General features: G+C 41.8%; 1 protein-coding gene across 4 annotated transcripts in view; it reads left to right on the top strand.

Annotated features, from left to right (window-relative positions):
- The first annotated feature begins 2,454 nt into the window (after positions 1-2,454).
- grb10b (growth factor receptor-bound protein 10b) overlaps positions 2,455-23,165 on the top strand; it is a 59,957-nt gene continuing 39,246 nt past the window's right edge. For 3 of the 4 annotated variants that reach the window (XM_029504372.1, XM_029504370.1, XM_029504368.1), the window contains exons 1-3: positions 2,455-2,560; positions 14,500-14,625; positions 22,349-22,445. In XM_029504372.1, the coding sequence (XP_029360232.1) occupies positions 14,575-14,625; positions 22,349-22,445 (148 nt within the window). In that variant the 5' untranslated portion in view covers positions 2,455-2,560; positions 14,500-14,574. The remainder of the gene's footprint in view (positions 2,561-14,499; positions 14,626-22,348; positions 22,446-23,165) is intronic. The other variant, XM_029504369.1, reaches the window with a different exon arrangement.

Below are 23,165 nucleotides of genomic sequence, written 5' to 3'. Positions count from 1 at the left end.
AATCAAGAATTACCAGAAGATCACACCACATAATACAACAGAAATAAATGAAGCTGGGTTTGGCTGTGGTTGTGGCTTCACTAACCTTATTGGTTTGTTTTTATTTGTTGCCATAACAGCTTTGAATGAAGACCTAAGGCAAGGAATGCTGCAAGTCACTATGCCAAGCACCATGTTGACAAATAAAAGTAGATATAATTTAGATCATCGCAGCCACTTTGAATGGGTTGTACAGATGTGGGTGTGGAAGAATATGTCAATAATCAGTTTTGCGGGAAATTCATGTTTTTAAACTTACTAAATAGTGAGCAGTAAACAAGTCGTGGCTTCCCTCTGTGGCAGCTTTAAAAGCATATTTATCCATAGTCCTGTGATACACGTTGATGAAAGCCATTCAGCAGCTGCCTCGGCTCGTATTGCACGTATAGCTTTGTTAGACTTGTCGTCCCGACTTATGAGTGATAGACACAGTGACAGACTATCAGCAGGGGTCTATGTTGACTCTGTTTGCTAATGTCGGGCAGTCTTCTATGTATTTGATCAATCAATCAATTTGAACAAAAGACCTGTGCAATGCTGAATGTCTGATGAGGTGAAATCAGCATAATGTGTCTCACAGGAAGAATGCATTGTTGCATGGTGGCACCCTGATTATGACTGACTTGATGTGTGTTTGTTTGTATGTGTGCGATACAACGGTTGCAGTGTCTGTTCTTTGACTAAATGTTGACACACGCTGAGGACTCACAAGCGTGAGCCCCCCGTGGTCATGATCCAGACGCACACACAGCTCAGGACAGATGACCTTTTCCACTTCAGTCTCCCACAGTGTGTTCCCATCACTTGACTGATCCAAGTCTGAACTATCCAAGACAGTATGAAAAATGAAGTGGGTTATCCGTGGTGCCACTGTAGCCTGAGGCAGAGCTTTATCTGACGGTGCTCTGGGGTTCAGTTAGACTCATTGCCTTTCACTCACTTTTCCCACGATAAATATTGTTTTGAAGTCTGTATGTGTTACACTACTTTACGGCCTGAATTGCAATAACATGTGAGCTGAATGTACACCTCCTCATTTTGCTCCTATCCCTAAAAACACAAGGTCTTATGCAATACAGTTACAAGGCTCAGGGGAATAAAACAGCCTTGGCAGGGAGGCAAAACTGGTGCAATGAGATTTGACCCCCAGTTGTGCAATATACACACCTCTGAGCTGCTACTGCTTTAACTCCTCATTGTGGCTTGTCAGAGCATACTTTTTTATTAAAAGCCGAGTGTTGTCCCTAACTTTAGGTTCATGGAATATTGAAGTGTAGATAATATACCCCTGAACAATTTTGAAAACACCTAACTGTTCCTGGAAAAAAACAAACAAACAAACAAAAAAAAAGCTATAAAATGCTCATATAAATAAAGCAAGGTAAGACAGCACAGACTTCCACTAAGGCCGGTGTCAAATGGCATACACCAGACAGAGAAAAGATTATAGTTAATAGGCTTCTCTGTAGCTCATCCCTCCACCAAGTTTGGTCAAAACCATTCAATACTTTTTATGTAATCCTGTAGAAAAAATTAACAGGTGGTGAAAACATGCCCACCTCGGTGGAGGTGAGGAACTTTGACCCCTGTAGTATGTGATGTCCTTAAAACTGAATTGGACTTATGCACCTGTGACTGCCTGGTGTTTCTAATGTGCCATAATCACCTGAGAGTGTGAAATACACAATTCAGTTATACATACTTATCAGTAATGGTTTCATTGGTGGTGGCACCACTTGTGCAGATTTATGTTGATCATCAGACATTTATGATTTTAAGGTGTGATGTCTCTCATCTTACTCTCACTTCTCTAGCAAGCGCCTGCAACCGCTGCGTCAAAAAAATTAAACTAACAAGTGAAATAAGTAGCCAACTGCAAACAAACAAAGCTGTTTAAATTTGGATATTAATTGCATGAATAGAATAGCTGGAGAACTGATTTGTTATTTCATACACACTTAGGATGGAGTTCATTCTCCACTGTTTGAACCATGATGGAAGATGGTAGAAATGAAAAGACTTTCCTTACACAAAAATGATAACTATAAAAAAATACTGGGCAGAAATAATTTGGAATTGAGCAACTCCTTTCTTTATTAGAGCTGCTGTGAAATGATCAATAACTGGAAAATGCAAATGGTTTGAAAAAAAAAAATTAATACACTGGAACGTTTATGGTGTATATGAGCGTATATATTTGTGTTGTTTTTATTCAACACACACAAACACAACTCCAAATGCCATAGAGGCAGCTCCTCAAAAAAATAAAAGCGGACTCCTCTGAACACGCCCTTTTTCCCATAAAACGTGAACGCCGCATTAATCACCCCTTACATGTGGGCGTGGCTTGCCCCAAAGGGGAGGAGTTGTTTGCGTATGTTTGTGTGTACGTGTGTGTTTGTGTGTGTGTTTGTGTGTCCCCGGCCGCAGTCTGTGCAGCCACTGTTTTCTCCTGCTCCGCTCCGGGAATGTTGGCCGCGGCGTCCTGATCCAGCTCTCCGGCTCCCAGCCCGGCTCCGAGGTGAGTGCGTGTCGGCGGATGGGGCCGCTGTTACAGGAGGGGTGGGAGGAGGAGAAGATGGAAGTCCGAGGTGCGTGAAATAAAACTTTAAAGTGCTGTTGCGATGACACGCTGTTTTTTTTGTTTTTTCGGGTTCTTGCGGGTCGGGTAGCGTGAGGGCTCCGCGTGAGATCGCGTAGCGGGAGCAGCCGAGCAGCTGAGCAGGCAGCGGCCAGCGGCCAGCGGTCAGGCGGAACTTCTCAGGAACAAGTTGATTCATCGGGAGGAAGCTGCTGCAATTAACTACGCTGACTTCACTGTTACCCCCCTCCCTGCCGGGCACCCCCACCCCCCCCAAAAAAAAACACTCACACACAGCCCGAAATCTCGTGTCCTTTGCTGCACCTTTCCCCCAGACATTAGTCTGCGCCCTGGCTCCCCGGCTGCGGTAGCGTTAACGTGATCCACGCTGGATGGACCAGCGGGGCTCTTCTCAGGCTTCTTCAGCAGGACCCCCCCCCCCCCACACACACACACACACACCACCTCCAATTTAACCCTGAGTTTCGCCAGTCTCGCCTTATCGCCTTATCCTTTTTGGCAGCGTTTGCTTTAGGGCCCAGAGTGTGTGCATGGGGTGGGGTGGAGGGTTCCAATCCCCAGGGTGTTCATGAAGCCGGTGCCTCCACAAGTGGGCCGAGTGGTGGGATGGGGGGGGGGGGTTGAATGGGACCAAGTCAGTCCAGCTTTACCACAGCAAGAGGAAGATGCTCCTGTAGGTTAGCTGTGAGTTAGTCAGCCAAGAAGTCCATCACTAAACCCAGCTAAATGCATATTAAGAACTTCCACCTCACCAGTCTCCAGCAGTGTACTCACTTCAGTGTCGTTAAGCCATTAGTAGAATATTTTGCCTCAGTTATCCACAACCTGGAGAAATTGTGTTGAACGAAGGTAAAGTTCAGAGAAGACAGAGAAGGGCCATGTGAGTCAGTGAGCTCCTGATCGTTATCTAATCCAGCATTATGTGCAAGTGTCTTTTCAAAGCAGCTCTTCATCAATAGTCTGATCCGCCCCGTCACTTGGGCACCCGTCCAAATCCATTTCTTTATTAGTGGCATGTGGTCACTGCAGAAAGTTGCATAACGGCCCAAATTTATGATTCTGGGAACTATTGGCATTGGCCTGTGTGTTTTGAATATAGATCAGGCCTTTCTGTGGGGCTGTGGGGTCAGACTGGAAGGAGGCACTTAGTGATTGATGCATGGTGAGTTTTTCAAAGTGCAAAATCTACCTATCATTTTCAAGGGCAGAATTAGTTGAAACGTTGATATTAGAGTCTAAAATAAAGAGGAAGTAGCAGATAAAACCAAGCTGTCGCCATGAATTAATATTGTTTCTGGAGATGTTGAGTGTGTGTAAAAATTTGACATAGTCATCTGTTCTTCATTGGATAAATGACTACCGGACTAAGATCCTGCATACTTATATTTATTAGCGTGTCCTGAATTTAATCTCGTTTTATCTTTTAGAATTAAGGCAAAGCACAGTCAGCTACTCCTCTGGAATCACTGAAGTGAAATACACAATGTAGCTCACCACTGATTTATCTCTTAACTTGGCAACCTCCAGGAGAGCACTGAAACACTACACACATGCACATAGTTGTGTGCATGTTCATCTCAAAGTGTGGTTGGATGTGAAGTAGCTCGTTCCCAGCTGCTGCTTCATGCAGTTGTCTGTTGTTCAAGCATGTCTTTTTTTTTTTTATAAGTTTTCCTCTGTTTTACTCCCTCCCACTCATAACCAAGGAGGATTTCTCTTATTTCTCCTTTCCTTACACTTGCCCATTATTTCCTGGTTTCTTTTATTTGATTATGTTGTGGTCACATCTCTGTGTACATGGCAACCACTCAAGCTCTGCCCCCCCCCCCCAACACACACACACACACACACACGCACCCCTCATCACCCCCACTTTAATATACCAGTCCTGCTATTTCAACTCCACGCTCAGTAAGCACAGGCATGACGGGGCATGAACCCTGCAAGAGTGCAAGCTGCCAAAAGTCTGCTGAGTGCACATATTGAACATAATTATACTCACAATAAGCTATACTCAGCTTGCTCTAGGATTCAGACTGATGTGTTCTTGTCATATGTGTGACTCTGACATGAAATGCAGAAGAAATGTAAAACGCAAACACTTCTGCTGCTCATACCTAAACCATGCTTTTAATTAAAACACTGCATCCTTGGCAGAGATCACACTAAATTTTCTATATTGCATAACCAAAACTTGTTTTAGCCGTCTTTTTCATGTACCAGCACATATTAAATTGTGTAACCCCCCCCCCCACACACACACACGCACACCTACCTCCACCCCGAATATAGTTTCAGCTGCCATCCCGGGGCGAAAGTGGCAGAGATATCCTATTAGCTGGTACTGGTGGTATGAGAGCTCGTGGCCGTGCTCTAGGCAGCATTCCATTGGGTCTTGCGTCAGCCAGCAGTTATTCAGCACTGGTTAGTCTAGGCTTATACACTGTTAATACCCCCTCTCTGATGTCATGACACCGTTAACCCAAGCCTGCTGGGGGACAACGGCACAGTTCCTGTCAGGCCAATAACTCTGGCCAGCCCTAAAAGCGGAGTAGCCATGCAGAATGCTCAGCTGGGCAGCCGGTGCTCAAACAACAATCCAGCGATTCCTTTTGTTTGTTTTCCCACTAAAGGTAAAGTTTGGAGTCATTTACAAAATTTCATGGCATAATTTCAAGTTTTGTGTTTGCTTAGCCTTAAAGAAATGCCGTAATTAACCCAACGACAAGTTACCATTTCTTTAGGCAAATTTGACCTCTCAATGTTGACATCACAATGTTTAATGTACTGTTATGTCAACGATAACAGCTGACTAATCATGTCCTAGTCCATGAGAATTATTTTCTAACACTCTAAAGCCTTACCAGAGGAAAAAAAAAATCTTTTTCCCCTACTTGTCCATATTGTAAAAATGGACCTGTACAAACCTGATTCTCACTGCTGTTCCCTTGTGACCTCAGATGATGCAATGCTCCCTTGTCTAACCACCATGGTATACAGGGGATTGAATTTCTCCCTGTCTGGTGTTGGGCCAAGTGTGGCTGACACCCAAGTCTGCATGAGAGGCAAAAATGTTGCCTTTATTTTTTTAGGTAACTGAACACCTGAGGGACCGTTGACACAGGTGCTTACAGGTAACGTGGTGTAGATGCACCATGATGTGTCGCACAAAATGTACTCTCTAATACGTAGTTCCACCATTTTTTTCCCCCCTGCACTCACCTTGCCTTGTTTTTATCTCTGTCTGTTGTCTCTGAGTTTATCTTTGTCTCTTTGTCCATCACCTCTCTTTCTTTTAGCCAGTCTCCCAGTTTCACAACTTTATCTCGATCTGCCTCTTTCCATTTCCCTGTCTTGCTCTACCAGCTGAAATCTGAAGTGCAAAATCAAAACAAACCATGGCTAGTTGGCTTTGGTAGATGTGCTGAATGATTCAAAACAAAAAGGCCTTCTTCTTGCTGAAATATCTCCCAGTGCAAAAACTTAGATCAATACAGGCGTTTTTCTGTTGCTGAATTATAGCAGTGTCCTAAACCTCACTCTGAATTTCACTCTTGCTCTGAATAGAACACTATGCATGTACATGAATCCTACATATGTGCGTTTTCTGCTCTTTGGTTTTGCAGCGTTATTCCCAAAGTTGGAAGCAATCAGGATTTACAGTGAAGTACTTTGATACTTATGTCGTAGGACTCAAGTCTTTGTTAATATGATATTTTTTCCATCCGGCCAAGTTTGTTAGCATTCCTATGTCTAACTAAAATGAATCACACCACCATTTCTCCACAATTGGTCACATAGAACTGTTCCTTTTCCCAAACAAAGTTGGCTGTTTTGCTGACGGGGTTTATTTGATATTAACATTTCATTTTGCTTCTGCCGATTACTCACCCAGATTAGATAATGGTTTTAACAGGTTAGGAAAAAGTAGATTTCCTGCCACGGTTCTGTGCGTTTTGTGCGGTCATGGCTGAAAGAGGTTTTGTGCTACCGTAAGGTATAGTCAAGATGGTGTCAGGGGGACCCAAATCCATCTAATTGTACCCCAGATGGGCCACCGTTACGGCCGACTTGTGCACAACCACCACGGCTCCCAAGCCTGGCCCATTCATCTGTGCCATTGCATAAGACCAGTTCTCCCAAGCAGCCCAATGAAATCCTCATCCAATTAGGCACTGTCCACATTTCCAAAAGGCCTTTCTCTCATAGACTGATGCTATTCAACCTCCCCCGGCATGACATCAGGCCCTCTCTTATAGTCTTATAGCCCCACTTTATGCTGCTGCTCTCAGATAATGAAAGCTGCCAGTTAATGACTAATCAACATGTGCAACAAGCACATCCAGTGAGGAGTGACTACCATCTAATCTGCTGATTAAAACAGAAGACAGAGATGCTCTGTTCAACTGTCCCTCCCTGTCTTTCAGTGTTGCATTGCTGCGGAAACAACAGGACCCCCTACACCCCCTGCAAAGACACATACCCCGATACGCTTTATAACCTTATTTAAGAAACGTAAAGATTCTAAATTCAATAATTCACATTTTATCAAACTACTGTTTTGATATCATTTCTATAAATGTGGTGATCTATAGTTCTATGAAGACAATTTTAGTCAGTTTCTCTAACTCCATTTGTTCAAGGTGAATTGGCTGATTTGTTGCAGGTATAAAAGTACACTCATTGTGAGGGTAACCAACAGAGCAGAGTGCTGGTCTCAAGCACACAGCAGCACAATAAAGCAGAGGAGGCGACTTGGCCCTCTACACATTCTAATCCTCTTCACATATACAGCCCATTTTTTATAGGTCGCCTCGCTGTAGGAAGTTTGGATCTCTTGCAGCTTCACGCTAAGTATTCTCGTTTAAGGTGTCTGTCCAGTTTAAAGATACACTGGAGAGTAATTGCACTCCCCTCTCTTGGCTTTGGGTTATGGTTGGTATATTCATGTCAATGAGTTTTTCACAGCCCCTTAGACATTGAGTTGGATCCCTGCCATTGTCTTGAATTAAGACATTGTTTATGTTCTGGACTGGTGCACAGCAGAATGAGGGGTTGGCTCATATAGGTGGAATTGGGCCAGGGTTTGGAAGAGAGAGGGAGATGAATGAAAATCAAATGGTCCCCCTTCTTTCAGCTATTCCACCAATTTCTAGTTGGTTACCTAGTATCCACTAAATATGGCTGATTGCCGTCAGTCATTGCTAAGACATAAACATCTGGCTGAAATTGGTGAGAGTGAATAGAAACAGATAACCTGTGACACCAAAGCACTTCGCGGATAGATGCTGAAACATACAACAGAGTTATGGGAACTACTGTCAGGCGGTAATAATTAATTGTTGGGTTTGTCACTACGAATCACCTGTTTCTCTTTGCGAGTAAGTAATCTGAACTACTGTTAACATAAAAATGATCCATGCAGCATTAAACATGTGCTATCGCATCATCAAGAAGAACACATTAGAAGTTGTTAGAAAGGGGGACTCTAGGCGTGCATTGTCACCCTCCATCCTCTATCATCCTTCACAACTCATTTTACCCGATTTTGGTCTGTTGAGATTATAAAACAGGCTGCTGTCAACTAGGATACATTTGCTTCGACCACGTAGTTCCACTCTGGAATTTGCATTGATTAGCTCTGATTAAAGCTGTTTATGTTTGTTATTTCAAGTCAGTTAATCTTAGTGCGGCAATCATTCCTTAACTGGCTGCTTTTCTCATTTATCTCTCTTCAAGAAAATCCTAGGAGCGCCCCGGAGTTGGCCAGCTGGACATTTGCCAGTAGAAGGTGTGACCTCGAGCCAACTCTGGTTGCTGAAGTGAACTTTAGCTTCTTCACTGCAAAGAGAAATCAGAGATATTTTGTATCACATAGAGGACATGAACCCATGTAATATATGTACACACTCACTGCCCCCCCCCTCCACCCCACCCTACACAGCCATTTAAAGAAGTGATGTGAAGCTTGTCCAGCTGTACTGTCTCAGTGATATCCTGGGCTGTGGTGGGATTCCATAGATCCCACAGGACCTTCTTTATTCCCTTCTAGTCAGCATCATTATCACAAGGTACAATTTTGCACAACGTGAGGAGCTGTTTATTATTGAGCTTAACATTTCATATAGAAGCGCAATCTCATAAACCTTATGCAACCATCAAATAAGAAATGAAATATAATAAGAAGAATTGAATTTAAATATCAGTAACGTAAGAGATTGACACCAAACTCCAAACAGAAACTGAGCAGTGGACTGAAGTCCCCCCCCCCCCCCACACCATCCTATATAAATCTTACGCTATTATAGAAAAAGGACATATTCCTTAATCTTCTATTTTAAGGTTTTCCTTTACCCTTTCTCAGTCAAACTTTTTTAACACCGCTTATCAAAGAGTACATATCATTATTGATCAGGATGAAAATCTATTAATATTACAGTGATAGAATTTGCCCCGTGGGTTTGACAGACAAAATGATCAAAAGTTAATCAGAGAGTGAGCAGATGCCCAAAGCAACTGGTGAGATGATGCATCTGCAGTAGTGGATGATAATGGTCAGAAATCCTGGAGGAGCAGTTGGTGAGATAGACCAAACAGTCCTGTGCTGACTTGTACCCCCAGGCGCCGCAGACAAAAAACAGTTTCTGACACTGCCTGACCCTTGGAGGCATAAAAATGGAACTTTTGACCTCATGATGCCCAAGTGGAAAGCTTACCATCTCATGGGTGTGTTCTGTGTGTGTGTTTTGCACACTCATACTCGCATATTTTGCCATATGTCCCTCACTTTCTCTCATCACCGCCCACCCGATCCCTGGCCGGCTCACAAATCAGTGCGAGCCATTTCACGAGGTCAGGGCTTGCTATATTGCTTGTGTGTTTTCACCCAGTGCCCTATATGGAAAGAATGTGCGCTCTGCATACCAAAGATGACTGAGCAGAATTGAACAGCCGTCGAGTCCAATCTGTTTAAGTCAAGCTGACTGAGATGGACGCATTTTACAATTATATACACAGGGTAAGTGTTTGACACAGCTGTGCAGCTGATCTGTGCAGATGCTGCTGTGAAGAACTGTGGGGTTTTGGTTTATGGTTGTTGAACCCAGTGAGCCATGTTCCACTTGTGGAGGATGAGTGATTAATTCCAAATACGACCAGAGAGGCTGTTTGCTGAGTTCTTTTCTAATGGATGTGACATATTTGAATGAAGTTGTGTCCCTAATAGTTTATTTGTACAATGAACAGCTAATAATTTTGACTTGTGCTATTTTTGCCAAAAGGGCCAGACTGGAGTCATCTGACACCAGTATCCATGTCAGTAATTGCTCTTTAGTGGGAACTTCATGCTTCTGCCAAACTTACCCTGCATGCATCGGGACAATGTAACATATTGTCGATAGAATAATTTGACAATATATACTGAAATTAGTTATTTCTGTGTTTCAACACGTTACACTCTGCCAGCGCTGTAATCCACGCTCTATCTCTTGCCCTAAAGAAATATTGTATTCAGCTCAGTGGTAGATTTGGAAACAGGACAATGGATTTCAGGAATTTACACATGATCCTCCAGTACCTAAGCCGCATGCCATGTGTTTGAATTCATTCAGTAACACTTGATGTCAGATGACACTTTAGAGTCAAAGAAGCATTTTCTTTCTGTAAAGACACTTGCATTCATGAACTGGAGCACTTTCAGGCATCAGTCTAGCTTAAAAGCAGTCTGACATTCCTGCATATATATATATATATATATATATATATATATATATATATATATATATATATATATATATATATATATATATATAGACGAGTAGATACCCAGACAAGTAAATAGAACTCCAGTGAGCAGGAGAAAGAGAGAGTCATGCATACATACAAAAGATGGATGGAAAAAGTGAAATACCAAAGAAACAGATGGTCAAGTTGACAGTTTAGACAGACAAACCAGACCAATAGGCAGTGGGATTAAAAAAATATGGTAAATCAAGCCAACCCCTTACTTTACAACGCTTGTTTGGCAGTGGAGCTCACAGGACACACATTTATTTCAGGTTTGGCTTACATACAATACAGTAAGTGAGGTTAAAAGTTTAGTATTTCCATTTCCCACTCAAGGTATTTTTATTGGACTCCCTGGAAAGACTTAAGGAAGGGAAAATGTAATAATCTGTACTTTCATATGGGAGAGGCTGTGGCCTATCTAAGTCTTTACTTTTTTTTTTTTTTTTGTACAATATTTTACATTATATTACAATATTTGAAAAGAAGCATAAGGATGTCTTGCTCTGTAAAGCGTCACTCCTATCTGGATCAGTGCATTTAGATTGCACTTCCTGGCGCCTCTTACATCCATCTTTGGTGTAGTGAGTTGGTTGGCCACTCATCCACCCTTGTGTTCAAGAGGAGAACTGCTCTGGGAAATGTTTTTACTGTTTCAATGAGGCTTTACTCTAAATAGCTCAGGTTTCTGGTGATCCCAGGCCTCTTCTTTGGCCTCTTTGCAGGGCTTATCACCCAGGGATGTTAAAGCTGGACTCTCGTAGATGTAAGCACATCAGCACATTAACCCCAGGAATGGCTGAGGACGTAGTCCCCAGAGCAGCTATGCTTTACTACGTTGTGCTGTCTGTCGATTGTATTCACAGGAAAGTCCCCGAGCAGCAGTGGCGTTTAACCATGTGTGGTTTAACGATTACAGTTAAATGTAACAGACTTTCACATGAACAGAAAGTGTATAGCTGATGGGCTCAGGCTGCGTGTTATAGCTCATTAAGTACAAATCACATGCACCCGACATCGATGCTGACTGTTTTCTGAAGGGCGACGATTTGAGTGGGACTTTGGGAGCCCATCACAGTAATCATGATTGTCTGGTTGAAGTCCTTCACAAAACGCTAAACGCCAAATTGTGTGAAACTGATGGGAGTACGACTGGGAGTAAGTCACTGATTTTCTGTCAGATGACAGAAAATATTTCCTACGTGGATACACAGACAGATTTGTAGGTTTTGGGCTAAAACACCCGTATAGGCGCTTTTATAACAATACAATGCACACAAATATTCTATTACAGAACTTCAAATGAATGTAACATGAATGAATGTAAACCCTTTTACTTGAGCACCTTTTGCAACTGTTGTTTGCTATGAAAGGCCCAAGGATTTATGATTTATGATGGACATTGTGAAGGCGTTTGAAGTCCATCAGCTATCATCCTACCACATGCAAGTCTGAGCAAAAATTACTTTAATTAATCTAGATGCAGTCACCTCACTGCTGGGTACAGCCCCAGCACCCCAAGGTCCCCCTTTTTCTAGTGTGGTGACACCGTCTCGATAATTGCGCTGTCAAGATCAGAGATTTAGGTTTCAGTGCACTGTTCAAGTGGAAGGAATTGAATCAAAGGGCCCTGAGAAGGTCTAATCCCTGCACTAGAATGGCTTTGATTGTGTCAGGGAGCAATTAACATAGGTGCGTGTGTGTTTGGCCAATACATCAGTCACTGAGAGTCAGCGTGATGTGTAAGAGCACTTTGAAATTAAAGACTACATGGAACGCCTGAGCTTTTTCCCATGTGTTATCACGCACAGCTGAGGCAGGCTTCACTATTTCCAGTGATGCTGCAATACAGAATATGTTTAGTAACGGCGTCCTTCTGTCAATGTTGCACAACCTCCTGACTCCTGAAATATAATAAACATACAGTTCAGCCACTAGCTTGTCAGCAAGTCTGTGGTGCCTAATGAGGGTCTGCTCGGGAGAGTTTGATGTTGAGAGCTGATGTTAATTTGTTTTGTTTTTGTTGTAAATTGTGTGTCTGTAAATAATGTGTAAATGACTAGTTGTCCTTGCATGCCAGGCCACACACATGGCTTAACAGAGTGGCACCCACACTCGCTCACACACACACACACACATGTGCTCATTACGAGGAAGCCCTTTCAACGGTCCCCGTGATGGTGGTGCCAAGCTCTTTGTTTAGAATGCATTCAGAGCGTGGTCATTATTTGCTAACCCAATTTTGGAAGTATAGAAAAAAAAATATCCATTAATTTTTTTTTGAGAAAAAAAATTTGGAAAGTGAGCATCCTGAGTGATTCAGAGTTTTGTTTAAGTCACTGGCTGACATCATTCAGGATAATCCACTCTGAAGGTGGAAAAGTGTTGAATTTATTTTTGGCAACATAAAGTTAACGTTGTACAGCTACAATGTAACAAAGAGAACATTTTTTTACTGACCATTTCAGCAAGTTTCTGTTTTAGCGGGGTTTGAACTTTCCTCTCAAACTCTTATTTTCATTCACTTTTTGCTGCGGCACCAGGAGAGACACCTTAAAATAAGTGTAGTTATCCTTTCATTCAAACCACCTCTCACCCTTTAACTATTTCACATTTTTACATTCGACTTTTTAAATGTGACCCCATAGGTTCATCTATACCTTTGCCTTTCCAGCTGATGTGTTATTCTGAAATTAAAAGTCAGATCATTTCTTGCGTGACCTTGGTGAAAATGTTTAGCAGTTCAAAAATGTATTTCCAGTTTTCATTGTGGAGGCATCATCGTATGCTAGAGAACAAGATGCCCAACTCCACATACACAACCAGAGCTTCTCAAAGGCCCTGAAAACTCCTAAAAATAGAGGCTTTACACACCCACGCTCAGCCACACATGCGCTGCATATGTAAACATCCACGTACACACACTTATGCCCTAATACAGGACAAATATGCATGCAGAAGCACATTTACAAGCAGGCATGTGCACACATATACACACTGTTGGGCCTCGAGGGCAGCCCGCTCATGACCACTAATGCAAACATGCGATAATATTAGCTATCTATAAAATGGCTGGTCATATTTTTAAAATACCAAGAGGGGGTCATGAACTGCTGCTTAAAAGACCATCATAGTTGTCAGCCCAAGCTGCTCAGCTCCAAATATACCATGGGATCTAACTTAAGACCTGGAGAGGTGCCTGCAGGGTATTTTTGGGTTAGTGTTTACAGGTGTTTGTTCAGTGGCAGCAGTGCCAAGAGGTTAATGGGATACCCACTTTAAGAAGTTCAAATAGACTCCATGGTGTTGGAATTGTGGTCATTTTGACCCAATGATGGCTGGGAGGGAAGGCCTCACAGAGCAGAGGAAAAACTTTAAACTAGCCTGAGGAGCGGCTTCTATTGCATCTATGTTATCTGATGACGACCACGTCTCTGTAGATTGTTCAATCATTTACTGATGTGAGCCGGTTTCATGGGAGGTCAGAATTGTAAACCTGCTATGATCATACTTTTTTTTTTTTTAAGCAAACCCTTGTTTACATCACACTATCTGCGCAAAATCAGTCAATCGGCTTCTTTTTATTACCAAAATTAAAGCCGTGGTTAATCTTTGTTCCAGTAAATGAACTTTTCCCACAGTAGTAAACACATAACCACAAAGCTCAGCCAGCTCGTACTCAAATCTGTAATGTTGCTAAAAGATTTGGTTCTCCAGTAAAATACCTTTCCCTGCTGGTAAAGATGGGACAGTCAAATATACCACAGAAAGCTCAACACTTTTATATAGTGCATATTGAATAAGGTGCAGTTATCTTTTACTTTTGTGTAACAATTTATACCCTTTTACTGTCCCTCCCTTGTTGCTAGGTGATGTTGTTTACTGTAGGTCTATGTGGGTTAAGAAGTACTCTGTGCTATATCTGTCTGCTCGAACCCAGGCTTCATCTTCCTTTCCTCCTGTCATCCTCCTCTCTTTCCTTCAGCCTTCCCCTTCGTGACCTCCTCACCCTCCATTTCCTTCATCTGGAGTTTTCCACTTATCTCCATTTGTCTGCTCTTCTTCCTCTGCAGGTTCTGTTCTGTCCATCTTGCAATAAAGCTGACCCAGCCAGGCAAATTGTACGAAAGAGCTGAGAAACACAAAACATGGCTGTGGCCGGGTGTCCGGATTATTTCCTGCATCATCCAAATTATCAGGTAAATTCCTGTTGAGATTTTTTGTTGTTGTTTTTGGAGAGTTGAAATGCTACAATCTGTGAGATTTCCAAGCCAAACCAGACTATGATGTCAGTGTGAAATGCTGTCCAGATTTGAACATGTCAGTTTAAGGCTTTAAAATAGTTCTGACTTTATTTTTGAACCAGAAACCAGATCTTGTCATGTTAAACATATACAAAAGGGAACAACTAATGGAATAACCCAAATAAAAAAGATAGGAAAGCAACAAATGCAAATGCAGCTGCACTATAATGGAGCAATTAACATCTATTCATTCTCCATTGTATATATTAAAAATCTTAATATACCCAGTTCTGTCTGCTTTTGTCCCAAATTATAAGGGAAAATGATGTCCCTGTCAGAGCACAGAAGGCAGGACTGAACTGCCCGGTATTTCAATTGGAAAAATGGCTAGAGCGGCATCTGCATTTCGATCTACAAGGAAAACAGAAAATACGGCTGGAAATTAAGGTTGATGAATGTGCTATTTGTGCATCAGTGAGTGTGTAGGTAAGGCAAAACAGAAGAACAACTCTTCCTGAGGTGACTGAGAATGTCAATGCAGGATATGATCAGACTGTGTCAGCAAGAAGAGTTTCTCGACAATTACATAGACGGAATATTATAGTAGGTTTGCAGCGCATAAACCCCTCATTACTAAGATGATGGCACATTTGAGAGTTCAGTGGTACAAAAACTATTGCCACTGGTCTACCAAGATGTGGAAAGAAGTTTAAATGTCAGAGGAGTCAACCTTTGCCATATTCTCCACAAGCTGGCAAACTCATGTATGGCATGTATGGCATGTATGGCATGTATGGCACTCCTGCTGTGCTGCTGTGAGGCGGGTGATCTGTCCCTTTTGAATGAGGGGCTGCCACAGATTTTGTGAATGCAGATGCTATGGTCCTCAGTGACACAATCATCATGGAATATCTCAAACCAGCATTTTATACAGCGCTCCCTGCCACAATGATCAAAACAACAAAATAAGAAAGGTGTTCCATCCTTCATAAAGAAAACCAGAAACTTGACGAATCAATGACAAAGAGCACTGAAGCTGGCCTGGCAGCACGCGTGAAACACAGTTTTCCTGAAAACAGAAGAGCTATCTTATTAACAGTGCAATATTTCTGTACCAGACTCAGGCTGTTGACCGTAACTCATCTGATTATAAAGGCAGTTCAATTTAGAAAAGAATACTAATCGGCAAACAATAACACGGTAATGATAATTAGCAGCACTTATTATGAGCGCTCAAGCCACAGAATGTGGATAAAGATGGATGTAGCCTATGTGACCCCGCCCGTGGGTTTCTGAAGAGCAGTTCTGAGGCTTAGTGTGGGCTGCGACATCATCGCCATCGTAAGGCCTGACTAACAACTAATCCAAAAATGGCTAAAAGAGGAGGGGCATGTTTGGAGCCAAGATGGGGCATTGTTCCAGCTAATGTACTGGCAAGAATACGTTCACACACACACAAAGCGGCAGAGCTTTAATAAAAAAAGGGTGAGTTATATGAATATTCAGTCATGCATAGTTGTCATAAAGTAGACAAATGGCCGTAGAGATCAGGCCATTGCACCTGGCTGTACATATATTTATTTCTGCCGGACAGTTTGGCATTTTAACACGGATATATGGAGTTTGTGCTTATTTGAGGAACAGCATTATTCATCCTTTTGCTTTGCTGCTTGAGTAAATCACAGCATAGCCAAGTAAAACCAAGCAGATCACATTAAAGTTGTGGATAGACACCTTGAGATAAAAACATAGGTCGTCACTCTTCAAACTGCACATGAGCATGATCCATCACAGTGCATCTCATTCTCAGGAGCTCAGTTTGAGGGGCAGAATTGAATTTCTGAGTTAACATTGACTATTATAATATTTTTAAGTTAGTTTGAGCTTTGAAAACAACCAGAGACCTTTTAAGAGTTGATTTTGTTGTTGGAAAAAAGCGGCAGATTTGGTTCTGGACATCAAGTTTTAGGTTTATTAGATTTGCTCACATCTGCCTCTGTAGAGCAAAGGGCTTCTAAATATTTGTGTTAGGCCAGCAGCACTATTAGCCTGATCAGAAGCTGCTCTGTTGTCTGCTCGTCATCTGGGTCATGGCTTTATCAATGACCTTTGACCTCAGAGCAAGAGGACAGAGAGTTCAGCGTGCTCTCCCAGGTCTCCACAGCTTAGAGAGACTAGCTTTCATGAAACTAAAGATCCCTATGAGAGAGTGTGTGTGTGTGTGTGTGTGTGTGTGCGTGTGTGTGTGTACTGATGGAGCATGATTTTTAATGAAGTTTGGATTTAATTAGAACAATTGTTAAAATTATAAACTCAACAAAAGCAACTAGAGTGGATGGCCCTTGAGTAACGTTTGAGGTGTAACCCCCTTAAAATCATTATGTAGTCATCTAGAACAGTATATACCTTTTTAATTGAGGTTCTGCTTTCAGTACGTGCTTATTCCCCCTGCAATTGCTCCAATTCTCTCAGATGGTGAGTCCTTTTACAGTTGAACATTTTGTCCTGTCCAAGATGTCCCATAGATAATTTTAATCAGCTGAAGAGTTTATTGTTATTATTATTTGGCAGACTTTGACTGTCCCATCAGTGTAGTTTTAAAATCTAGACAGTAGAGAATCATTTACTTCTTTGCCAATAGTTAGAATGAGTGCTGCTGCAGCAATGGTATACAGATCTTCATGTACAATAAAAGTTTACACACACACACACACACACACACACACACACACACACACACACACACACACACACACACACACACACTTGGTCGCTCTTGCAAAACATTCAGTTATAACAGATGTACCTTGACTTGCTGAGTGAGAAAACCCATTTACTGTGAAATTCCAGGGTTGTGGAGAATTCTCCCTGATATTCAAAACAGATTCACGTAGAGATAACATTCATACCAAACTCAAGGCATTATATTGGCACTTTGAGCTCACTTCTGTTGTGGCGTAAATGATGCTATATTCAAACCCAGGGAAATCTGATGAGGTAAAAAAAAGAAGTAGTTTTTGCAAGTCATAATAATTAATTAAAGCACAATCTATGTAAAAACTACATTTATATAAAGTAATTAAGGTAAAACTAACCTCAGCTGTCATGTATTGTAAGTTTTAGTAGATGCTGCTAATACATTAAAAGTGTTATCTGAACACAAATAAAGGGTTAGAGAATTGGGACTTTCATCTGCATTAGTGATTCTACAATCAATAGATTATAGAATCACTACAATCAACACAATCTGACCCTGCGTGGCACAACCACACAGGGTCAGAACATCCATACTCCAAATAATTCACGATACAGTAAATGTTATGCCATGTTAACTTTCCTTGCCATTTTCATATTTTTCTTGAGAACTTTTAATTACACTTCCAGCATGTATAGCAATACATCTGCAGTGGTTCTATTTTGTCAACTGGACTACACAGAAAACGTAAAGCAAATCTTTGTAGTAGCAAAATGAAGCATCTCAGGTGAAATCTTATTTTTCAGCTGACTTCCATAAAGCTGCTGTACTGTCAAAGGATTAATGTGAAGTAAAATCACTATAAGCAAAAAAGAATATTAAAAAAAAAACCTCCAAGAGCTAAATCCATGTTGGAAAAAAATGCAATAAGGCTGAGGGGCACAGTGCTTCCTTTGGCTTAGCTGTGATAGCAGCATTATCAACAAACAGACGAACAGAGCACAAAGCAGACATCACTGTGACTGCCTGATCTCATTCCGGTTAATTATGTAAGAAGGGATTTCCACTTGCTGTCTAGTGCTCATGTATGTTTCAGCAGACAGTATCTGTTATTACTGTCAGCTGGACCAGTCTGCCAGAAGCAATTCTTGGACCCTTGAGAGGGATTTCTACATCTCTAAAGTGCTCTGAGAATATTCAGTTCCAGGTAAATCTAGCCAAAATGGAACACGCGATTTTACACTATTAAACTCTCAGTTGTTGCTCCACAACCAAAATGATGTCAGCATCGATTGAAGCTTATTGACTCCCCAGTCATAACATTTAACCTCAATCTGACCTCTTCTAAAGACATAGCTGTGACATGGAGCTCAGTCCTTTCCTTCCTGTTTGAGGTGAAGCCTCCAGACCTTTGTGTCCATCCTGCTTTCAATCCTTTAACCCTTTCTCTGGCCATCTGCTGACCCCCTTTAAAAGTTGATCTCTCAAGCCCAACACTTGTCTTTGCATTTCCTTTCAGTTTCATCAATATAAAAGTGCACTTGTATGCTCCACATCAATTTGGCCTACCCTCAGTCCTGTTTTAATAACTTAGCAAATATGTGTGTGTGTCTGTTTATATATGTATGTGCATGGTGGTGCTTTTGTGTATGCGTGAGTGCATGTGTGAAAGATAGGATGACAAAATGCAAGGGCAACAATAAAGGAGAGGCCCCATCTGTTTGTGTGTTGTTTTTTTTCCTCTTCAGCAGACAGAAAAGAACTGAGGTTTTATGTGTTATCTTATTTTCATTCTCCTCTTTGCTGATACAACAAAGAGGAGAATGCATAGGGAATGGCATGGCTGAGAATTACGCCGGAAAGTATCGAACCCCAAGTTAACACTCTTTCAGTTGTCTATGGACGCATCAAAGGCTCTCGGAGTTTTGCATTTTTGTTGGTAAGCACTACGAAAGGGATCAAGGTGTGTTTTAAAGGACCTTCATTCTGTTACTGTGTGTGTTTGAGTTTACTCAGTTACTGCCCGACAGCCATGCAAAACAGCATTCAAAACCAGTATATGCTCCCTCCGCCTCTGCTCACTGGGGCAGAACCATGAGCATCCTGTGCTGAACACACACAGAGCTACCAATTTTATGCTGTACCATCCTACAAATCAAACAGCGTCCCCGAGCTGTTTGGGTGACTGGGTAGGGGATCAGTCACAGTCTGGTAGCTGTACCCCCAGACGGTGCGTGTTTGTGACATTTGCTACGTCATGGGAACAAATGGGGTGATGTGGTACTTATTTTATTCAATTTTTTTTTTTCTCATTCAAAAGCAGGTTAGCCCCATTAAGAGCCCAAATATATTTTTCAATCCAGTAAAGATGTCTGGAACTTCAGACGATACAAAAATGGAACAATGCAACATAATGATTGGAGGCGGTTGGGTCAGTAGGTATATCGGAGGGGTTGGGCTGCGGCAGCAGTTGACAGAACCATATCCTGACAATAATGCATCCAGTTATAATCCGTTCAGTTTGCACGTTGGTGCCAGTGGAGAAACCAGAGAAGAACCCTGAGTTCATAATTGCTGGACTTTAGAAGCGAGAAATTTTGCAGGTGAAGCATGGATTTTATGTTTCCAAAATATTCAGCCGAGCCCTTATTTTGAAGAATGGAGGCATCAGAGTGGAATCCTACTTCAAACCTCATTTTCACAGTGAGTCACTTCTCGTTGAAGCACTCATTAGGCTCTTGTTCGAACTTTAACTGTCACAAGCGTTCAAGGAAATTCTGGTTTCTTGAGGGGAAAAAATTAGCTTCACATCGGACATGACTGATTCAGGAGTCACAGAAAGATGCGAGTATTCTGTAAAAATCACCTCAACCTTTCTTAAATCAATGGAACATTTGCTGTTACTTACAATGCTTTTGTTTTGTTTGAATATATAGGCTGTTGCAAATTATTACATATTAATTGTAATAAATATCACACATTAGATTCCTCTGGGTGCGAGAGAATAACTCTCGGACAAGGAAAGCAGGAAAAGCACCAAGAGAGACCAGCTGTTTAAACAGTGATAAACGTTGGTCTGGAGCAATAGACGCCACTTGGCTTAAGAATTTGTAATACAACCAGGACCTGCTTCGTTAAATGAGACACAGTCCAGAAAATACATCTGTGTGTTTAAAGAACTGCATGATGGATACCAGGACCATCATCATTTAATTATTGCAACTCATTGTCTCTGGAGGCAAGAAAAACTGAAAACTGATGTGAGGCAAAAGCATCCATCATGGGGGAGAGAAAAAAAATAAATAAATAAAAGAATCCAACTCTGCCTGCATATGCTGTCATTGCTTTAAATGAGGCAGAACAAGCAACCGCACCAGCTTTTATTACAGCATTAGAGGAGGTCTGCTGTGTAAGAGACACACAGTCAGTAGCAGTGTTTTTCTGAACACAGTAGTCTGTCCCAGTACGTTCTGTTCTCTCTCCTGCTGTTAGGCCCTGCGCAGGACACCAGTCTGTACATGCAGCCCCGCACACACACACACACACAGATGTACGCACAATGGATAACAATGGACAAGTTGTCCTCTTCAGTAGTTGCAAGTGCTAGAAACAAATCCAAATCAAAAATGTCTGTAACCTAGCACAACTAAATGTATGTCCTTTTCCCCCTGCCTGTTTTTTTTACATTGAACAGTTTCCTGTGGCTGGAATGTGTTGACAATGTGTAACTAAGGTCAGATCAGGACATCATGGTTAAACAGTCTTCTGTGCTCTGACCGTCACCTGACCATGTTCACACACTGCATCTACCGGTATATAAAGCAAGTTATCTCAGCTCAACTTTATGGAATTCACTGTCATTATTTCTGCTCTCCCAGAAATCCACCATAGCTGTGTTTTCTGATCTACTGACCATTTGGGCTTTTTCATTCTGACATGTTTAACCTATTTCAACCTGGCTTCAATTCTGAATGTGGTCGAAGTTTTACACAATTGTGAAGACGTGAGATTCAACAAATACTACAAAGTATTTTCAGATATTGCTGAGGAGCTGCCCCTCTCTGTACTAACTGCTTTGAGGAGGCTCAATCACTGGTTACTTTTTTAATGCCCAATGTGAGATAAGAAGGATGGCCATATTTCTTAGGTCTTGAGGGAACCACTTAAAGAGGTGAAGGGGACTAAAATATTGTACAGTCCAAAAAATTCTGAGGTCCTTGCTCCAAGTGGCCTTTAGGATGCCTGAATAGTTAGATTCTATGTCAGTAATGACATTAGGAAATTGAGGAAACTGGGATTGCACATGATTTTTCATTTGAAAAAAACCAAACTGGTGGGTATAGTCAAGATTACATTTCTCTGATGACTCAGAAAGGAAATACAAAATGCCATTGACATACAGATCTTTGATCGTATGCAGACCCCTGTTAGACCAGAACAGGAAGTTTATGTCTGAGCAAGACGGAAGAAAGGAGTGGTTGCAAAAAACTGATGCTGGTACTATATGAAGAATGTAGGCCAAAATGTCTCCTAAAACTGATTCAGGATTTTTTCAGGGTATTTGTCCCAATTGTAAATTATAAAGTAAAAAGTTTCATTGGAAGGGGTAAATGTGAGCAGACCACTGACCACATTAAGAGATGCAAAGAGGAGGTTTCTGTTGGGGTCCACTCTGGTTGATTGCCTGTCAATCTATCCACATTACAGAAAAGGAGTTTACTGATGTTGGAAGCGTAGAGGGAAAATCAGGGGAAATCCAGTAAACATAGTGGGGTAAAATTTTTGGCAAAGAGCTCTGAGAGAATTAGTGATGACGACAACAGATACTAAAATCCTTCAGTGACCCTCTTAGCTGGGAGAGATGCTGGGGAGGCTGTTCAGCAGAGGGGTTAATTGGGAAGTAAAATGTATTTTTTTATGTATTTGGCTCCTGTAACTATTTGTGTGTGTGTGTGTGTGTTTTTTTTTTTTTCTCTCCCTCAGCAGGACAATATAGACCGGTCCTCCAATCACAGACAAGCTGACCTCATTGGCCCGAGCTTCCAACAGCCAGCCAATCGGAGCTCTCCTAATCATCAAGGTTGGTTTCCAACATCCAGTAGATATTGTGTATGAGTGGGTGTGTTAGCTGATGTTTGAGGTGCACTAATGTTGTGTGAAACAGAAGAGTGCTCTTGACTGTGCTTGGACATCAAATAACATGATTTTAAATACGTCCTTGGATTAGTGATATTGTGCACCACTGGGTTTTGCTCAACATAGACTTTGTGTAACTAGATCTTAGGGTACTAATTTCACTACTTTTCTTTCCATGCAGAAGACAATCAAAAGGGCCTTAGAAATTACCTGGGAACCTGATACTACTGTGTGTGTGTGTGTGTGCACGTGTGTGCGCTCATTTGTGTGTCAGTACAGTGTAGCGAGCCGCTTGCTCATTATCTTCCACTAGGCTGGGGGCTGGGGGGGGGGGGGGCTGAGAGGGGGGGCTGAGAGAGATAATATATATTTGGGTCTCTTCCGCTGTAAACATTTCAGCAGTTCAAAGAGTGATCTGCGTGGACACAGGGTGCCATTATAATTACGCTGTCTATCTAATTGTGCCATGCAGTGTTCATCCATGATAATCGGAGCATGAGATTTAAGCACAATATTGGCTCAGCATGGGAGGTAAGGGCGGGGAGTCTGCGAGGACTCAACGAGTGAATTAGAACGCTTGGCCCTGGCATGGGAAATAAATGGAGCATAAATGACATTGTAATTTTTCAGGATCAGTCGGGATGGAGGGAACTCAGGAGGACCA

The sequence above is a fragment of the Echeneis naucrates genome, chromosome 6 (assembly GCF_900963305.1).
Source record: "Echeneis naucrates chromosome 6, fEcheNa1.1, whole genome shotgun sequence".
NCBI lineage: Eukaryota > Metazoa > Chordata > Actinopteri > Carangiformes > Echeneidae > Echeneis > Echeneis naucrates.
This window is presented reverse-complemented; position numbering and strand designations above follow the sequence as displayed.